The sequence below is a fragment of the Podarcis gaigeae genome (assembly GCF_964106915.1).
Source record: "Podarcis gaigeae genome assembly, chromosome: 3".
Classification (NCBI taxonomy): Eukaryota; Metazoa; Chordata; class Lepidosauria; order Squamata; family Lacertidae; genus Podarcis; species Podarcis gaigeae.
Window position 1 is genome coordinate 122,310,581 of NC_139680.1, and position 19,569 is coordinate 122,330,149.

Here is a 19,569-nt window from a genome sequence, read left to right on the forward strand (position 1 = left end):
GGCTATTTTTAGGGGGTCACGTGATCCCAATGGCATCCCAGCTGCCATTTTTGTCCCAGCAATTGGGGGGGGGGCAGAGAGGGGAGAAGCAACAGCAGCTGTCAGTGGCATCAGGTGACACTTAGTCACTCTTCCTCAACAGGGCAATGACATCTTTGGCCTGGGAAGTGGGGGGTGGCCAGAGGGGGTCTCCTCTGACAGGGGCCATGTTTTCCATCTCAGGGTTCAGCCCTGGAACCGCCCCTCTTTCCCTTTTCCACATTGTGTTGTAGCGAGAAAAGCAGGGGTTGCATTCAGGAGACTGAAAGAGTGACATTTAGTGGAGTCCCTGTTTGTGTATCAGGCAAGATCCAAACTCTGACTCTGCCTGCTTCTCTCAAGCAGAGCCAGGAGATGACAGGGTCACACACACACACACACACACACACACACACACACACACACACAGACTTCAATCCGCCACCCCAAAATCCCTTTGGATTTCAGCTCAGATTCTTTTGCACAAAACCTTTGAAAGCAGCAAATGTCGGCAGAGAGTTTGTGGTGGAACTCGATCACTCAGGAATTCTGTGGGTATTCCATTCACATTTTAAAATGTTAGGAAGTCTGGAATGAACATATATATAGCCAGAATATAGTTTGTGGAGGAAGTCTGTGTAGTACCACTGAGTTATTTTAAAAGTTTCGTGAAAAGGGAGATCTTGCATTTCCGTCTGAGGGCAGGGACATGGAGCCAGATTCCAGCAAGCTCTTTTGGAAGGAATTGGAAAGGGGCCAGCGTGGAGAAGTCCCTGTTCTTGTGCCTTGTGAGAGGAAGTGCGCAACTGGAAAGTCCAGCAAGATCTCCTCCTCCTCCATTTTGAACTGGGGCCTGAATGCAGTGGGGGGCTGGATATGGGGGAGTAAACTGAATTTCTGTAAAGTGGAGACTGTGTGGGTGAGCGGCTCCCAGGTCTGGTGTTGGAGAGTTTACCAGTTCTTAAAAGGGTTGCGCCCCCTCAGAGGGAACAGGAAGTAGTTTAGGGGTGCCCCTGGTTCCTTTTGTCCCTGGGTGCCCAGGGAACATCCCCAGTGAGAAGGGCTGAGGAGCAACAGGTTGGTATCCCAGGTATGTCCTTTCCTGTCTAGGAAATGCCATGATTCCCATGTTGGTAACCTCACAGCTGGACTACTACAATGCATGCAGTGTGGGGCTTCCCTTGGGGTTGGTCTGGAAGCTGCATCAGATGCAGAATGTGGCAGTCAGGTTATCATTATTATTATTAATAATTAAATTCATATGCCCTCCCTTCATCTGAAGATCACAGAGCTGTTCACAACAGGTTGCTGAGTGGAGCACCTGGGCTTGCAGGTATCCCTGAGGGATATCCCTGCTGAGGGAAGCGACACTGGCTGCCCATCAGCTACAAAGTCATGCTGCCAACATATACATCAAGTACTGAACTTTCTGACAGTCAGAGCTGTTCAATAGTGGACCAGTCTCCCTCGGGAAGTTGTGGACTCTCCTTCCTTGGAGGTTTTTAAGCAGAGGCTGGCTGTCCACCTGCTTTAGCCGAGATTCCTGCATTGCCGGGGGTACGACTGGATGACCTCTGGGGTTCTTTCCAACTCTACAATTATATGATTCTATTAACTTGGGACCATCTGGGGAAATGTCACTCCTGGCATGGCTGGACTGTGACCTGAAAATGGGCATTTCCCACAATTGATCCTGCATTACGGAACACCCTTTCCCCTGCTGTAGGTGAAGCTCCCTCTGCCAGTCACTTTGGGCATCTTGTGGAGGCAGGGATTTCCCCCCCCCCCACCCACAGCTTCCCCTGACCCATAAGATTGGACCCCTGTTTTTAAGAGGTTGTTGGTTCTTCTCTTTTTTATCATATTTTTTCCTGATTTCATATATGCATATTGGTACAACGCTCAAGACACCTTTTAGGGAGAGGGGCTGACTTTAGAAGCACTCAAAACACAGACATCTTAAAAATCATCTTATCTGTGAGTCTTGCAAGAGCCTCCTCCCTGCTTTGCTGGGCTGGGGTGGGGTGGGGCAGCACCCTGATTCCAGCTGCAAAAGCAGCTGGTGCTGGAGAGGCCAGAGACTATCTGACCTGTGAGGCCAGTAAGTCCTGCTGTCCAGTATGTCTAGAAACTATTGGCATGGGGGGTGTTGCTTAGGCGTTAATACTGGAGTCAAGATTTCCCTTACCTTTCCCGCCCCTCCCTGGCCACAGTGATCCATGCGACGGTCATCTCCAGGCTTGACTACTGTAATTCGCTCTATGCGGGGCTGCCCTTGAAGCTGTCCCAGAAACTCCAGCGGGTGCAGAATGCTGCAGCGAGGCTCCTCAGGGGTCTCTGCCATGGGAGCATATTCACCCAGTGCTTTTCAAGCTGCACTGGCTCCTGGTGGAGTACAGGGTCAGATTTAAGGTGCTGCTTTTGACCTTCAAAGCCCTTCACGGCCTAGGACCCTCGTACCTACGGGACCGCCTCTCCTGGTATGCCCCACGGAGAGCCTCAAGGTCCATAAATAACAACACCCTAGTGGTCCCGGGCCCTAAGGAAGTTAGATTGGCTTCAACCAGAGCCAGGGCCTTTTCAACACTGGCCCCGGCCTGGTGGAACGCTCTGCCTCCTGAGACCAGGGCCCTGCAGGATCTGATTTCTTTCCGCAGGGCCTGTAAGACAGAGTTGTTCCGCCTGGCCTTTGGCTTGGAGCCAGTTTGATTCCCTCCCTCTCTTTCTTTTTTCTTTTCCTTCTCCTCCTGCGATGAGGCTACATTTTAATATTTTAATGTTCCATTATTTTAATGTTGTATTTTATTTTTGTTTTTAAGTTGTAATCATTCATCTTGTTTTTATTATTGCTTGTAAGCCGCTCTGAGCCCGGCCTTGGCTGGGGAGGGCGGGGTATAAATAAAAAATTATTATTATTATTATTAATATTGAGTTTAGCAATGCTTTAAAGCAAAGACGCACCAGAGGTGTGGTGCAAGGGGCGCCCCGTCAAGATCTTGGGGGTCTGATCAGAGGAAGTCCTTTGCAGCGCAACATTTTGCCCTGTGATCCTTCCCTGTCATGAACCCTCTAGCTTCCCTTCAGTGCCCCCCTCTTTCTGCTTCCACCCATAATGCTCAACAAGCCCCCCCCCCATTACAGGGTTTTTGCAGCAGGCCCAGAGAGGGATGGACAGACGCCTCTTAAAGCCGGTTCCACAAATTTAACAATGTGCTCAGCATTGTGTTGTGTGTGTATCCTCTCCAACTGGATTCTTGCCTCTCCATAAATAACACCATGAAAGTCATGCTGCCATCCTGCAAATATGTTTGGTCTGCCTCTTCACTGACCTGGGGGGATTGGGGCTGTTTCTCCTCCAAGACAAGCCCTGAGGGTCCTTCTCTTCCAGGCATCAGGACACCAGCTCAACTGCTATGCCAGCCTCGGTTTAAGTTGGGAAATGCTGTGCCTTTATTCCTCTCCCTGCCCCCCCCCCCAACTTGCCTTTTCTCTCCCTCTTTGTCTTGCACTCCTTAAGGCTGACTTGAAACTGGGCCCCTGGAAGCCAGCCCCACTCACTCCCCCAACTGCTCAGCTACACCATAATAGTCTCAAGGTGGGGGGAGGCAAAGGCGGGGGCATCACCTCTCCACAGCCACCAGCGTCAGCAAGGAATAAAGCATTTCCCAAGTTCTGCAATTGGGTATGATGAATCCGACGCGCAAATGAGGGATGGGCGACACCTGCCTTGGCAGCAGAACTTGTGAGGAGGAGCCCAAGGTCTCCAAGCGACCACAGGCTAAGCATGAGTCAGTGCTGGGATGCGGCAGCTCAGTCAGTGGCTGGGATTCCAGGCTGCCTCAAGAGCACGCTGGGCTCAGGCGATGCTCATCTGAAGGGGCAGCTCAGTGGGCCCAGATCCAGAATGAATAATCCAACGGCGGGAAGGATAAAAACAACACATAGATGTGGAGAATGAAGATCACCCCACACTTTGCAAAAGCTAATGGTTGCGTTCCATGTGATTCCTGCATTGCAGGGGGTTGGACTAGATGACCCTGGGGTCCCCTTCCAGCTCTACAGTTCCCGGAGTCGCTGCCATGCAACAGCCAAGGAGTGTCACCGCCCTGAACCTCAGGGGAGAATCATGTCAATATGTAAGAAATAACTAAGCCTGCCTTTGCCATCCTGGCGCCCTCCAGATTTTTTGAATTAAAACTCCCAGGAGCCCCTGCATCTCCCTGGGGTTGATGGGGGCTGTGATCCAAAACATCTGGAAGGGGAAGCCATTGCAGACACGGCAGGAGGCGCCTCCCCCAGACTCAGGCCATCGACTCTCCCGGGTGCTGGGCAGAAGGGGGTTTTTTCCCAGCTCGGCTGCCCGAGACCCTTTGATCCAGGGGGTCGTCTGCATGGGAAGCCTCACCCGGGAGCAATGGGATTCCTCCCATGTCTGGATCCCAACACTGAGATTTATCACCAGCTAAACATTGTGATACATTGATATATGACATTGTCGGAAGAATGAAGAAGAAGAAGAGTTTGGATTTGATACCCCGCTTTATCACTCCCCTTCAGGAGTCTCAAAGTGGCTAACAACCTCCTTTCCCTTCCTCCCCCACAACAAACACTCTGTGAGGTGAGTGGGGCTGAGAGACTTCAGAGAAGTGGGACTGGCCCAAGGTCACCCAGCAGCTGCTGCAGGTGGAGGAGCGGAGACGCGAACCCGGTTCCCCAGATTACGAGTCCACCGCTCTGAACCACCACACCCCACTGTAGCCATGGAGAGGCATTAGCTGCCTTCCGTTTTCCCGGCATCGTGACTTCTGCCAGTGCCTGCTCTTTGGGACTTGCTTGCTGCGTCAGGCGGGAAGAGCTAACAGGGGCTGCAGAAATTGAGAGCAGCTCTGGCTGCCTTCAGTTTCTCCCAGTGATTTTTGCATAGCACACAGACACCATGATTTGTGATATATTACCAGATCTGAAAGTATGAAACTGGTATCATGACAGGAGCTTCAAAGTGGTTTGGGATGATACATCAATATATCATTCAGTCCTAATAAGAGTGCAAGATGAGACCTGGTGGACCAGGACACCGGAGGACACTCTAGTCCAGCCTCCTGTACTCACAGCAGCTGACCAGAAGCCTTGAAGGAGAAACCCGCAAGCAGAATCCATGCAGAAGAGCAACTCTTCCCTCCTGAGGTTTCCAGCAACTGTGGCAGGGAGTTCCACAGGCTAACTGCATGTAGAAGGACTTTCTTTAATCCTTCCGCAACTCGGCTTCATTGGGTGCCCATGAGTTCCTACTGTTATAATTTTTCTCTTACCATTTTCTCCACGCTGCACAGAATTTTATAAACTGCGACTGTGTCACCTCTTCCTCACCTTTTCTCTAAGGTAAAAAAGTATCTGAAGAAGTGTGCATGCACACGAAAGCTCATACCAAGAACTAACTTAGTTGGTCTTTAAGGTGCTACTGGAAGGATTTTTTTTTGTAAAAAGTCCAAAACACTGCAAACTTTCTGCACAAGATATCCAGTGGCAAAGCACAAAGGATCCCAGTCAGTGTAGAGCAAGAAACATGGAGGAGGGCTGGGATTCTGCGTGTGTGTGAATGAGCGAAAGGCAGCCCCAAGGCTAGACTGCAGGCAGCGGCTTGCTCTGTACTGGTCGGTCCCAGGAGAAGCAGCTCCTGGCTCCCAAGGGGGCTGGGACCCCCCCTGCCCCCTGGGCTGCTCCCTCTATATTTAGGCCATGAGGCAGCCTTGGGCATCTGCTGGAGGGGCAGGCAGGGTCAAGTGAAAATGACAATGCAAGCCCCCCCCCCCCCCACGCAGCTCACATTGCTATTCCTCTGGGGGTTCCCTGTGCTTTCTGGACCCTCAGGAAAGGCCGCTCCCCCCCAAAAAAGAGGAGGGCTTGTGGCCAGCAAGGGGGGGCTCCTTGCAATTCCCCCAACTGACGGCGGGGGGGGGCTCTTGTCCGCCTGGACAGCAGCTGGAGAACCTCTCCCCACAACCAGGCCAGAGACACAGGAGATTAAATACTGTGCATTTATGTGTTATTGATTTTAATAAAAAAGTATGGCTGCAGAGAAGGGTGGCCAGGGGCAAGAGGCCTCTCCGTGGTCCAGGGAAAGGCCTGCAGGCCGCTGTCACCACCAGCGACACCCTTGGGTGGCCACCAAGGCCAGCCAGACGCTGTGGGCCCCTGACAAGTCGCCCGCTCAGCATCGCTGCCACACCTGCCAAGGATTCGAGGGCCATCCTCGCTTCTTCTCCTCATTAAATCAAAGCTCCAAAAATACTTAATGCTCAGCCTTGGCAAGGACAGGGCTGCCAAGCCTCCCCCCTGACCTCCCCATGTTCCTGCCCCACAGGCACCTCCTCTCTCCACCCCACTCCCACCCTTGCCACCCGGGTCCTCCTTGGATGGATGGGGTTTGGCAGGCTGGGGGAGAGAGGCGCCCCCAGGTGGGCAGTTGCTGCCCTGCGACCCCGCCTGTCCCCCAACCTCCTGCGGAAGTGAGATCCATTGTTTAACTCTGTGGAGAAGGACTTCCTTCTCTCTCTCCTGGATTTTCCGTCTTCCTGGGCTTCTCGAGGAGCACTGCGCTCTGAGGGAGGACTTCCTGACGGCCACAGCTCCCTCAGGAGGCGGCAGGCTGTCCTTCCTGGGAGGTTTTCAAGCAGAGATCCTTCGGCGATGCTTCAGCTGGGATTCCTGCGTTGCGGGGGGAGGGGCTCGGTGACCCTGGGGGGGCCCCTTCAGTGAGACGCCCCAGAGACGGACTGACAGCATAGAAACAGCAGCTTCTTCCTTCAGAAACATTTAATTGTGTCCGTAAACCCTAGAGAAGTTCCTTGTCACAGTGTGGAGAGAGGGGCCCTGCCCAAGAGGGGGCTGCCCCACAGCAGGGCCAGGGAGGGAGCTGGGGGGGGGGGACCAGGCTCCCTCCGCACAGTGATTGAATCCACCCAGAGCAGCTGCAGCTCAGGGCAGAGGGGGAGGGGGAGGGAGCCCCCCAACCCACCAGCCAGGGAGGGGGGCAGGGACTCGCTTGCATTGGCCCCACAAATGCACTTTGGCACCAATGCACAGGGCAGAAGGGGGGCAGGGCCGGCGAGCCCCACAACCCCCCAGCCGTGCCCCCAGGGGCTGCCTGGCCTTGGGAAGCAGGAGCCTTTGGCCAAGGAGAGAGCCGGGGTCAGAAAGCGTCCAGAAAAAGCGGGTGGGCTGGCAGCGGGCAACATCTTCCGCCAGCCCTAAACTGGAAGGGGGCCACCTCTCTGGTCCCCGCCAGCTTCCTGCAAGGCTGGAAGTTGCTCTCCTCCTGCTCCTCCTCCTCCGCTGGGCCCTCAGCCGGTTCCCTGAGAAGACTCCCAATGACGGTGGGGCAGTCGGCCAGGCGTGTGGCCCCCCTGCATTTGGCAAGGACCCCCGGGGTGGGGGCTGGGGGTCTCTCTGCCCCAGTGCAGCGGCAGGCCTGACTCAGCCATGTGGGCCTGAGGGTGGTCTCTGGAATGGCTGCAGAACAGGGGGGGCTGTGCTCTGACCGTCAGCTGAACTCTGCAGGGAAGAGAGAAGAGGGGGGGTGAGGGCCCCTGGCAGAATGACTGGAGGAGCAGCTTGGATCTCAGAACCTGCGGGGAGCCTGGAGGCTGGATCAGGCCCAAGGGCCCCCTGAGTCCCCTGTTCTCACAGGGGCCCCATTGGGAAGCCCTAAAGCAGTATCCGGGCGCAAGAGAGACTCTCCTCTCCTGCAGTTTCCGGTAACTGGTGGCACAAGCGTCGCTTCCTCCGTCTGAGGAGGCCGAACCAGAGAAGAGCCATCCTGGCCAGGAGCCCCCAAAGCCAGGCGTCGCCCCGAGTCCTCTCCTCTGCAAGCAAAGGGGAGGAGCAGGAGAGAGGCCGGGGTGCCCTCTGATGCCCGCAGCCAGGGCTGGCATACCCCAGAGAGCCTGCCCACCCCCAAGAGCACCCTCAGGACCTGAGCAGGGCGGCCTGGTCTGGTACAGCAGCCCCTGCCAAGCAGCGGGCGAGAGACCACCTCTCCCCAGCAGCCCCCAAACCCTCCTGGTGGGGGAGGAAGGGGCTGCAAGCTCGGGATTCTTTAGCTGAGATTCCTGCATTGCATGACTTTGGGGGTCCCTATGAAACTATGGAGCCCCTGCTGCAGATTCCCACCTGACCCACCCAGTTTGGCTGCGTCATTCGCCTGGATCTGTGCCAGGCATGCCAACCACGTGAGCTGGGCATTAAATGGCCAACTGAGACCCACCGGCCCGCCTTTTGCTGGGCAAGGGCTGCTCCTCGTCTCCCCATCCCACCCCTCTCAAAGCGGCTTCAAAGGCTTCAGCCCTCGGAGCCAGGCGAAGACGGGCCTCCTTCTGTGTGGGGTGTTTCTGCCCACAAGTCCTGGGAAGTAGCAGCTTCCGCAGGGATTGCAGGAAAAGCCACCTTTGGCCGTGGTTGCCGCCATTGCTGGGGGCTGGAATGGATGACCCTTGGGGTCCCTTTCCAACGTGGCCCACCTCCCCTCCCAGGAAGTGTCTCCCCCTGCAGCTGCCCCCCCCCCCCGGCAAGGGCGCCCGCTCTACTTACGGGTCAGGGCTTGTGTGGCCGCTGTGTCTCGTCTGTGGTGTGCAAGGAGGCGCTGGCTGTGGGCTGCATGCGGATGGCCTCTCCGCCGCCTGCTGGGAAGGAAACAAGCACAGCTGCTGTCAAGAGACCCCCAAAGGCTGGCCCAGGAGCAGACAATTCCCCCTCCCGGCCCTTGGCAGAGATGCAGACCCCACGGACTCCGCTGCGGTTCCCAACAGAACACCAAGAACAATTAAAAAAAAGCTGTAATATCAAACATTAAAAGCTTTCCTGAACTTCAGGGCTGCCTTCAGATGTCTTCTAAAAGTCAGATAGTTGTTTTTCTCTTTGACATCTGATGAGAGGGTTTTCTACAGGGCAGGTGCCACCGCCGAGCAGGCCCTCTGCCTGGTTCCCTGTAACTTGGCTTCTCGCAGGAAGGGAACTGCCAGAAGGCCCTTGGGAGATGGACCCTGGTGGAGATCCTGGGCTGAACGATGGGGATGGAGACGCTCCTTCAGGTGTACTGGGCTGAGGCCGTTTAGGGCTTTCAAGGTCAGTACCAACACTTTGAAGTGTGCTCAGAAACGTCCTGGGAGTAGGCCAATGTAGGTCCTTCAGGACTGGTGTTATGTGGTCTCAGCAGCCGCTCCCAGTCACCAGTCTAGCTGCCGCATTCAGGATTAGTTGTAGTTTCAAAGGGTCCGCACCCAAAGCCAGCGAAAAAGAAAGCCCGCCCCCTCCTTCAAAGTCATACCTTCGTTCTCGGCACGGATCTGGGCCTCCAGGTCTTCGGGGTTGACGTACTTGTAGGGCTCCTCCTCCTCTGGGGGGCGGCACTTCCCACAGCAGAAGCAACAGCAGCAGCAGCAGCAGCAACAGGTGATCAAACTGCAGCACACCATCAGGGGCTGCGGAGAGGGGCAGAGCGGCCGGTCAGGAGCGCAGGGCAACCAGAACTTGAGTCTGTAACCTGAAGCGTCTGTAACCCGAGGTACCACTGTATATAATCTATACCCCCCAGTGAACTTTCTGGACCCCGGCACAGACCCTTATCGTGAAAGTGTTCCAGACGGCTCCCACTCCCCGATTCCCTAACCTCAGAAGGTGGTGGATTCTCTTTCCATATTAGGAAAGAAACGACAAAGCAAAGGGAAACTGAGGATGAGATTGTGAGGGCAGCAATGATTCACTGGGCATCAGATTTCAGGTACAATATAGAAATTTCAGCATACGAAAAACTGGAAAAACGTGATAAATTTTTTGGCATGTTACACAATTAGGGAAAACATTCAAAAAATGATGCACATGACACCCAGTAAAATGATATTTGATACCCAAAAAACTCACCAAAATGTATAAAAGGGATCAAATTTGTGTTGGATATGATCAGATACAGAGAGCTGTTTAATTCACATGTGGCGGCAATGCAAATTCGCAAAAAAAATATGGGAAATGGTACAGTCAAACCTCGGTTTTCAAACATCTCGGCTGCTGAACATTTCAGAAGCCGAACACCGAAAACCCGGAAGTGAATGCTTCCGTTTTCGAACGGAAAGTCGAATGGCTTCCGAGGCGCATTTCTCCATTTTTTCAATGGATTTTGTTGCCAGCCCTTTGATCCTCGGTTTTCAAACATTTCGGAACTTGAATGGACTTCCAGAACAGATTACAGTGGTACCTCGGGTTACATACGCTTCAGGTTACAGACTCCGCCAACCAAGAAATGGTACCTCGGGTTAAGAACTTTGCTTCAGGATGAGAACAGAAATCGTGCTCTGGCGGTGCAGCGGCAGCATAAGGCCCCATTAGCTAAAGTGGTGCTTCAGGTTAAGAACAGTTTCAGGTTAAGAACAGACCTCCAGAACGAATTAAGTACTTAACCCGGGGTACCACTGTACGTTCTAACACTGAGGTTCCACTGTATCTGACAAATTTTAAAAGATGCTTAAGTACACGCCCCCCCAACCCCAGAAGCATTCCTGCTAGCAATAGTAGGTCAGGAAATATCAGACAAAGTTCAAAACCTATTTCTATACTTGCGTATAGAAGCCACAAAAATACTGTATGCAAAAATGAGGGAAGAGAAAGCCTTCCTGACAAAGGACCAACTCCTGTTTAAGCTGATAGAATACGTTCAACTAGCAGGTATGATGGCCAAAATATGAAATACAGATTGAAAGATAGTAACAAGCAAGTGGGAACAATAGCAAGGGCGTTTAAAATGAAGTGGCATTAAGATTAATCCTACAAGCAGAGATGAATCTGTGATTAGGAGCAGGCTAAATAAAGGATCTAGTGATGTATGGAAGTGAGAGCTGGACCATAGAGAAGGCTGATCGCCGAAGAACGGATGCTTTTGAATTCTGGTGCTGGAGGAGACTCTGGAGAGTCCCATGGACTGCAAGAAGATCCAACCTCTCCATTCTGAAGGAAATCAGCCCTGAGTGCTCACTGGAAGGACAGATCCTGAAGCTGAGGCTCCAGTACTTTGGCCACCTCATGAGAAGAGAAGACTCCCTGGAAAAGACCCTGGTGTTGGGAAAGATGGAGGGCAGAAGGAGAAGGGGACGACAGAGGACGAGATGGTGGGACAGTGTCTTCGAAGCCACCAGCCTGAGTTTGACCAAACTGCGGGAGGGGGTGGAAGACAGGAGGGCCTGGCGGGCTCTGGTCCAGGGGGTCAGGAGGAGTTGGACACGACTAAGCGACTCAACAACAACAACAAATAAAGGATCAAGCAGGCCAGTGGGCATAAGGCCAACGGCAAGCACAAATTCATTGCTAACTCCAGCAAAAGGTCCTAAACCTCTGGCTGGTGTGTGGGGGAATATATATGGGGGGGACACACCCATACGGGTGCTCTTTCTCTCTCCCACACTCCACACACACACACACGCATTCGGCTGCATCTCCCAGGGGTGGGGGGCGTTGGTCCCCCTCCCCAGACGACAGCCACCCACCTTGAACCACCATTTCGACATGAGGAAGTAGTACTTGACGCTGTCCTCCCCGAACTGCTCCGAGACGTAGAGCCCCATGGAGCCGTACTCGTCGTAGATCCGCCGCTTGTTCTCATCGCTGAGGGTGGTGTTGGCGTTGTTGATCTCCTTGAACTTCTCCGCGGCTTCGGGGTTCTCCGGGTTCTTGTCTGGGTGGTACTTCAAAGCCAGTTTCCTGAAAGGGGAAGGCGGCAGGGTTGGGGGCAAGCAGAGGGGAAATAAAAAGCATTAGCGGCTCAAATCCGTTCAAGAACGGGAATTCCGACTCCACACCAGGAAGAACCCAGGTGTGGTTGGGGGCAGGAGGAGAGCAGAGTGGGAGCAGCCCCTGAAAGCCCACCTTCGGGCAGAGGAGAGAAGCCCACCTGTAAGCCTTCTTGATGTCCTCAGAGGAAGCCCCTTTCTCCAGGCCCAGGATGCAGTACAAACTCTCTCCGGCCCGGGACATCTTCCGCTGCGGCCGACCGGCGTCCGCCATCTTGCTCTAGATTGCGTAGCAGAAAAGAACTGGGTCAGGGATTGCGAGGGGCTGGACTAGATGGCCCTCGGGGGTCCCTGCTGACTCTACAAGCAAGGGGCTGGGCTTGGCCCCAGGTCTCAGGAGACCCCTGGCCAAAACCAAACAAGCTCCAGAGATCCCACTGGGGTGGGAGGCAGTGGGACCCAAGTGACCTCAACAAACAGCATCACCTCGCTCTGGGTGGGGTGTGAGGAAGAGACCCTAACCCCCCCTCCCAGGATGCATGCCCAGCCAGGTCTCCCTCAAACTCTCAAGAGCAGGGGGGGGTTCCTGCCCACTCCCCCCAAAAGAGCAGACCTCAGGCCCCGTCTGGGGTGAGGCATGAGGACAGACAGATAGCTGGCAAATGCCCTCTGCCTGGCACAGCCTTGGCTGCTCTGGAAAGGGACCCTGGCATGGAAAAGGGGCTGGGCAGGGTCGGGGGGGGGGCACCCAGCCAGCAGATCAAACACTCCTCCGTTACAGGAGGATAAAAAAGGGAGTGTGGTGGTGTAAGATGATAAGCTTAAGATGATAAAATCAAGAACAGCTCAGTTGGCAGAACATCGGACTCTTGATCTAAAGGTCATGGGTTCGAGCCCCACATGGGGTGAAAAAACACCTGTGCTGGGGGGCGGGGTGGGCTAGATGACCCTTGGGATCCCTTCCAGCTCTATGCATCTATGGAAAAAAAACTAAGAAACCATTCTGTGTTTACATGTGCCTTTGTAATAATATGCAACTTCCAACCCCTGTTGGAGTATTTTCTGGCGGTGTAGAGGTTAGAGAGTTGGGCTGGGGAGGAGTGACTAGGGCCCAGGGCCCAACTCAGCCGCAAAGCTCCCTGGGGGGCTGGTCTCCTTCTCTCTCCCAGTCTTGCCCACCTCACAGGGCTGTTGTGAAGACTGACCACGCCCCCCACCTTGAGCTCCTTGGAGAAAAAGGCGGAAGAGAAGTGCCACAAACACAGATGACACATGCGGAAAACCTTTCTGAAGAGGTTTTAAAGTGGGGGGGGGGGAGGAGAAGGGCAGCTCCCCCCATGCCAAGCCCCACAAGATGCTGATGGGCCCCAGGGGGGTGGAAGGCAAAGGCTGAGCCGCCCAGATGGACACCAGCCGCCCCAGCCTGGCAATTGCCTGTTACAGGAATTCTAAGGTCTTATATATAAAAATTAAATGTTCAGAAATGTACAAGGCAAACACATACATAAGCATATAAACCATGTGCCTGAAATAGTACAGGAGAGCAATTCTGGAGTCATTTTGACTCTCCCAAATTGACCGCAAGTATTTCTCTGCAAGGAGGAAGGAAATGGGGAAAGCTTTCTGATTGTCTTTGGACTTTGGGTGTGCACCTCTCTGCAAATACAGTCGGGCAAGCATCTGTGAAGCTGAGCACACTCTCAATATAGTTTCAGGAACTAAGTATTGCCCGTCTCCAAGAAATGGCCAGGCTACCCAGAAAAGGCAACCAAGGAGGGCATTATCAGGTATCCTGGCAGACAGGAGAGAAGCCACACACTCCAATTTCCATAGCTATCAACTTTTCCCTTTTCTTGCCAGGAATCCTATTCGGAATAAGGAAATTCCCCTTTAAAAAAGGGAAACGTTGACAGCTATGCCAATTTCTGCCGGCGACCACCTCTTTCTGTGATGCATGGGTGCTGTTTCGGGGGGGGGGTGTCTCTGGCTCCAAATGTCTATATAAGGCCTTGCACACCAATGTTCGGGGTTCCTCCTTCCCGCTGCGTGTGGGGAGAGGGGACCCTGTTGCCACAGATCAATAAAGATCCGGCTTCCGAGCTGCTTTGCTTCTCAATATTCTCCGCTTGGCCGCTGTTCTTTTTCTCCTCCCGATAGGGAAGCCCCATAAGGGCTTTCGGGGCCCCCGTAAGGGAAGAAGGAGCCCCCCGCCCGGCTAAGCCCGCCTGATCTGGCTTGCGAGGCCGAAGGGCTGAGCCCGATTAGCCCGAAAGGAGGCCCCGGGGAGGGGAGGGAGGGGAGGGGACCCCCCAGCCCGGCCGGCCAGGCCGCCCTCCACGCGGGGAGGGAGAGACCCCGCCCGGGGGAGGGAAATGTCGTCTCGGCCCCCCCGGAAAGCCTCCGCGTGACGCAATGCCCGGGCGTGACGTGGCGAGGAAGGCGCGTGGGGCGAGGCGCGGGCTCCCCCCCCGCCGCCCCCCCCCGGGCTCACCAGGCGGGTCTCCGGCGGCCTCTTCTCCCTCTTCTTCCTCCCCCTCCGCTTCCCGGTCAGCGACCGAGCGAGCAGGACCAGGCGCCCGCACTGCGCATGCACGGAAGCAGCCCGGGCCGCGAGCATGCGCACTGAGAGCGGACTTCGTAGTCCTCCTTCCGCGCTTCCGGGTTCCTTGCAAGGGGCGGAGCCGGAGGGAGAGAGAGGCGCCCGAGCGACGGGGGAGCAGCCGAGGAAAGGGGAGAGGAGGGAGGAGGAGGAAGAAGAAGAAGAAAAAGGGAGGGGAAGGGGCGGGTCTCCTTTGCCCAGAAAACTCTTGATTCATGAAATTTATACATTGATTTTGTATTTTGGTTTACTCAAGTTTTTGGTAAGCCAAGAAATTCACAACCACACATCACTAACTAGAAGATTTGGCTGAGAAAACATACAAAAGTTGAAATACTAAAACAGATTAAAAGTCCCTCATCTTCCTAAGCACCTGGGTGGGCAGAGCCAAGCAAAAATGTTTTTAGCAGGTGCTGAAGAGAGGGCAGTGAAGGTGCTTGCTTGATCTCAGTAGGCAGGGGATTCCAGAGAGTTCTTACAAATGCAGTATTATGGGGCAGCTGCAGCAGTGCCAACTCCAAAGGGGAAATCCAAAGATTGAGAGATTCAAGGCGAAAACAAGAAACTCCTTCACACAGAACTATGGAACTCCCTCCCACAAGCAGCAGTGATAACCAGCAACCTCAGAGAGTGGTGAGCTTCATTGGAAATGTTTAAGCAAGAGTTTGGAAGGACACCTGCCTGAGATTCTTTAGCTGTGATTCTTGCATTGCAAGGGGTTGGCGTAGATGACCCTAAGGCAGACAATTGTTACACTATTTGTTCTTATTGTTTTTGCTATACGTCAGTAGAACAGAAATAGAACATAGACACCCCACTACTTAAAAATAGGGTTCAATTAAGTTTGTGGAGATGATATATTTTACAAGAACAAAAAAAATTCCTTCCAGTAGCACCTTAAAGACCAACTAAGTCAGTTCTTGGTATGAGCTTTCGTGTGCATGCACACTTTTTCAGATAGATACACATATTTTACAAGATTAGGATAAAGTATTTTCTGTATTTTATATTGTGATTTTGTGTTGTTAACCACCCCAAGATCTATGGGTATAGGAAGTCAAACAGCCTAGTTCTCAAATGTTTTTGCTCCTAAACGCCACAATCCTGTGATACGGAAAGGGGGGGGCATGTCTTCTTTACCTTCTTCTTCGCTACAATATATCCATTTATTCCAATTGTCAATGTCAAAAGGGACTAAAATCTATAAAATTCATAGAAAATCAACGGGCCAGTTTGCTCAATTTCTCTAGGACTCCATCACACCTCCCCTGTCCAGCATAATCCCTCAAGCAAGGTGTTAAGACCCTAATCCTGTCAAATCGCTCTGATCAGCCTTTCCTCCAGGCAATGTCAGTGGCAGACTATGCATATTTGAGACCATTGTTTTCTCATCCCCAGGAATTGTTTATCTGTGCATATCTCCAGCTCTGCATATTCCCCCCTCCCTCCTCCATATGTTACTCTGTGTAACCCAACCTCCCTTTAATATATTAATGATGTAATCTGTGTAACCAAACCTCTCTTTAATGTATTCATGACGTGTTTTGCACTGTATTCTGGGACATGGAGGGAGTTTCAAAAACTCATGTCACCCCTTTCTCACTGTTCAATCTTGCCTTGAACCTGTTGCACAATAAACTTGGATCTTCTGCAGTTTGCTCCTGTCTACGGCTGAGCTCATTTTCCTCCGCAGGGACCCACGGACTTAGTCCGATGAGCTGGGTGGCAGAGCAGCATCGCACCCAGATTTTGCCGTAACAGTTGGCGCCCAACGTGGGGCATGCGGTTCTCCCGCGTTGCTGACCGGGGCCCCCGAAATCTTCAGCCGGCACCAGGCCATTTTGCCTGGGAAGATCCTTTGGACCCCAGCCATCTTCCGGGCGGTAATCGAAAGCCCCAGGAGTTCAGCCGGGGAGCAAAGAGGGATCCAGCCGGCTTATTCATCAATCCCGGGATCATCATAGAAGACGCGTGAGTATAAGGAAAAGGAAAATCCAGTGCACTGGTGGGAAAGGGGTGGAAATCTCCTGGCAACTGAATTCTCTGCCCTCCTCTCTATCGCTCCTTCTCGCCTGTCTCTTGGTCCAATTGGTGAGAGAGACCGTGGACTGCTGCTCGACCCGAAAGGGGGGTTCTGAGCTCTATCTCTTTCTCTAAAAACCCTCCAGCCAGCCGCACCAATTGGGAGCCCAAAAGTAAGACGGAGAGACCCGGCTTGGAAAGACAGCCGACTCTCCGCAACGGACATCTCAGTTGAAAGCAAGGGGCTGGAGTTCTTCTTCTGAACTTCCCGAGCGCCCTTACGGAGGGGGCAGGAAGGGGTCTTGCTTTCTATCCAATCCCAGCCGCACTGGTCGGTGCCACGTAACACGTGTATCGTGCGTGAGCCCGCTTCCAAAAGCAAGGGGGGTTTTCAGTTCGAAATTCTATCCAGGGATCACCCGATCTGGCACCGCACGGCGCGGGCGTTCAGTAGGGCCCCTTTTCCTGAGATTGTTACGATAGGTAGGAGGTTGCCAGGAGGGATAGCCCATGAGGAATTGGGCGGGATCGGCAGAGTGGAAAAGGACCCCAGGTTATTAAATAGGAAATAGGAAAGAATAGAGAAAGGAACCGAGTGGGTAGAGCTCGTTAAAAACATATAACTAAGAAATAAGACAGGAATAGGAAGAAAAGAAACCGAGTGGGTGAAGCTCGTTAAATTGTTAGGAAGTTGCCAAGCAACAAGGAAAAGGAAAAACCCTAAATAGCCCCCTGTACAAGTTACCCAAATCCTAATTAACCCCTCTCCTTCTCCCTTCTCTATCCCCCCCAAAAAAGAAAACAACAACAAAAGCAACAACAACAACGCATGCATATATAAAGGGGTACCCAGTCAACTAAGCATTGTGAGCCCTGCCAGTTTGGTTAACTGGTGGTGTTTGAAGAGGCAAGGAGGCTCTTAAAACCTTGTGGGACCTTCCTACTAATTTCACTTAATGAAGCTAAAGGGAGCGGCCCAACTCCTTGCAATAACCAGCTAAAGAATGAGAATATATATGTTTACATGTTGTCTGTTATGTGTGTTGTGTGTTAATACATATATGAGAATATGTGTGTTTACATGTTGTCTGTTATGTGTGTTGTCTGTTCCTTCTGTCTCTGACAGACTGCCTTTCTTAAGCGCACATAGTTTAAACTGCAAGCTTGCTTCAAAATTTTAAATCTAAGGAAGCCATGCTGGACCTTATCAGTCTTAAATAAGACCAAATGAGAATGAAGGGTGCAAATGTTTACCCCACCTTTTGCTTTGCCGCAACTTTTCAGACTGTGAGTCTACAGTCTATTTTGGAATGTGAATGTTTCTAATGTTTCTGGAATGTGAATGTTTCTAATGTGAATTAGATGTTTCTGCTGCAAAAGCGTAGTTGAGCACAACTGCTCTCTCAAGCTAAAATGAAGTGTATTTATTTCATGAAGCACATGCCTATGAAAGTATGGTCTTCCTTCTAAGAAAAATATCTGAGTCCAGTTTTAACTTTGATTTGGTTGGACAGAAGAGTTATTGTAAGGCTCCTGATATCAGGCCTCTTTTCTTAGAAAATGCCCCCCCCCCTTGTTTCATTCTGTCTCTTTCAGGGTTTTTCCCCTTCTTCTTCTGTGCCAGGTAAATTTACTCCCGAGTAAGCTTCCTTTAAAGGAAACTGCAAAAGGGGGGGGGGGAATAGATTAGGCTTACTATTCCTCTGCAAATTCAGATTAGGCTTACTATTCCTCTGCAAATTCAGGAAAAATTGTCACTTTTGTATTCCCTTTAAATCAAATCTATGGCTGTTTTAACTATGCTTTATAAGAGATCCTCTCCCTATCTTAAGAAAAATGTTCACTTCAATCTTTCTTTAAAGATCATTTGTCTAGGAACTTGCACTCTAAGGAACTTGCACGTCTAAGGAAGTAAACTCAAACTAATCTCAAGATCTGCTAAAAGGGTTCTGTATAAAGTTGGGTACTTTTATTTTCCTCTTCCTTAGTACATGATAGAAGCATTGATTGTGCTCTCTTCCCCAGTAGTGCCTGTGTACATAAGTATGTGTGTGTCTCTTTGGTAGTACAAATTTTGCTGTGAAATCTTGCTGTGAACCCTATATTTTGGAGGGTTTGACTAGATGACCCCAGAGTCCCTTTCAGTTCTCCCAATTTGTGGCTGTGTGGAGGGTAATTCTTAAATTCTGGTGTGGTGATGGAGTTGAAATTCAGCCTAGCTCTGCTCTTTAGTTTTAAAAGGTGAGAGGTGAAGCTGTGATGTTTTGAAGCACAACTGGTAATATCAAGCATTTGAGTGATTACAGTGTTTATCATTTTGTCTACTATTTAAAAATCAGACTTCAAAGTCAATTCAAAGTTTAAACACATACAAATACATATGGGCCTTGACCAATCCTGTAAATAAAGGGGCAGGAAGAATTTTGTCTGCAAATGGTAAGGCCGAAATAACTTAAAATGTTAAAAAAAAAATAATCCTATGAATTCTGACTCTCTGGCCATTTTTTCCCATATATAAGGGCGTGGCATTGTTCCGCGAATGGCCAGAGGGATATTAGCCCTTTCCTGTACATAAAGGAAGCAGTGGCTTTGCTTGGGCTGAAATTGCTAGCTTTTGTTGGTGAATACTTCAAATTGCTGAGTTTCTCTTTTTTGTTTTAAATCTAACCCTCTTTTAAAATCTACTCCTTACCCTTCCCTTATTCAAATTCTAATTTTGCCAAAAGATGCAACATTTCAATAGTATAAAAGGTTTGCTGAGACATGAACTCCACACATGCACAGAGACTAGTTCAGCTAAAAAAAAAAAAGATAGGAAAAGAAGAGAGAGGAAGGAGGGGGAACTGTAGGGGGGGGGAGAGGAGGTTTATGTAAAACTTGGAACCATTGAGAGAAATCACCCTTAATGTGTCCCAAGTTTGAAATATTAACATGCCAAATTCTTTTCACAGGTAAATATCAAAGCATTCCACCCCTCAATGGGATTTAAATCACAGACTTTGTTTGTGTGCATTTTAGGAACAGCATTTCCTGACAGGTTTCTCACATGAAATAATTTTCCCTTTTAACAGGATATGCGAACCCCGATAACAAAGTGTTTGTCCCTTTTTCCTCCCACAACAACTTTCTTTCTGTTCTGTGAAATCCCTGCTATATTAG

General features: G+C 51.5%; 1 protein-coding gene across 2 annotated transcripts; it reads right to left on the reverse strand.

Moving 5' to 3' along the window:
• Positions 1-6,813: 6,813 nt before the first annotated feature.
• On the reverse strand, positions 6,814-14,406 carry DNAJC5G (DnaJ heat shock protein family (Hsp40) member C5 gamma; the record flags this gene model as incomplete). Of its 2 annotated transcripts, none has more annotated exons than XM_083733828.1 (6): positions 6,814-7,569; positions 8,605-8,696; positions 9,341-9,494; positions 11,547-11,760; positions 11,951-12,069; positions 14,281-14,406. In XM_083733828.1, 5 exons carry the CDS (start codon positions 14,404-14,406, stop codon positions 8,608-8,610), a joined length of 702 nt encoding a protein of 233 aa, XP_083589954.1. In that variant the 3' UTR covers positions 6,814-7,569; positions 8,605-8,607. The 2 variants fall into 2 exon arrangements, with proteins under 2 accessions (XP_083589954.1, XP_083589955.1); XM_083733829.1 differs by having other exon boundaries at positions 8,605-8,693; positions 14,281-14,392.
• Between the last annotated feature and the right edge of the window lie 5,163 nt (positions 14,407-19,569).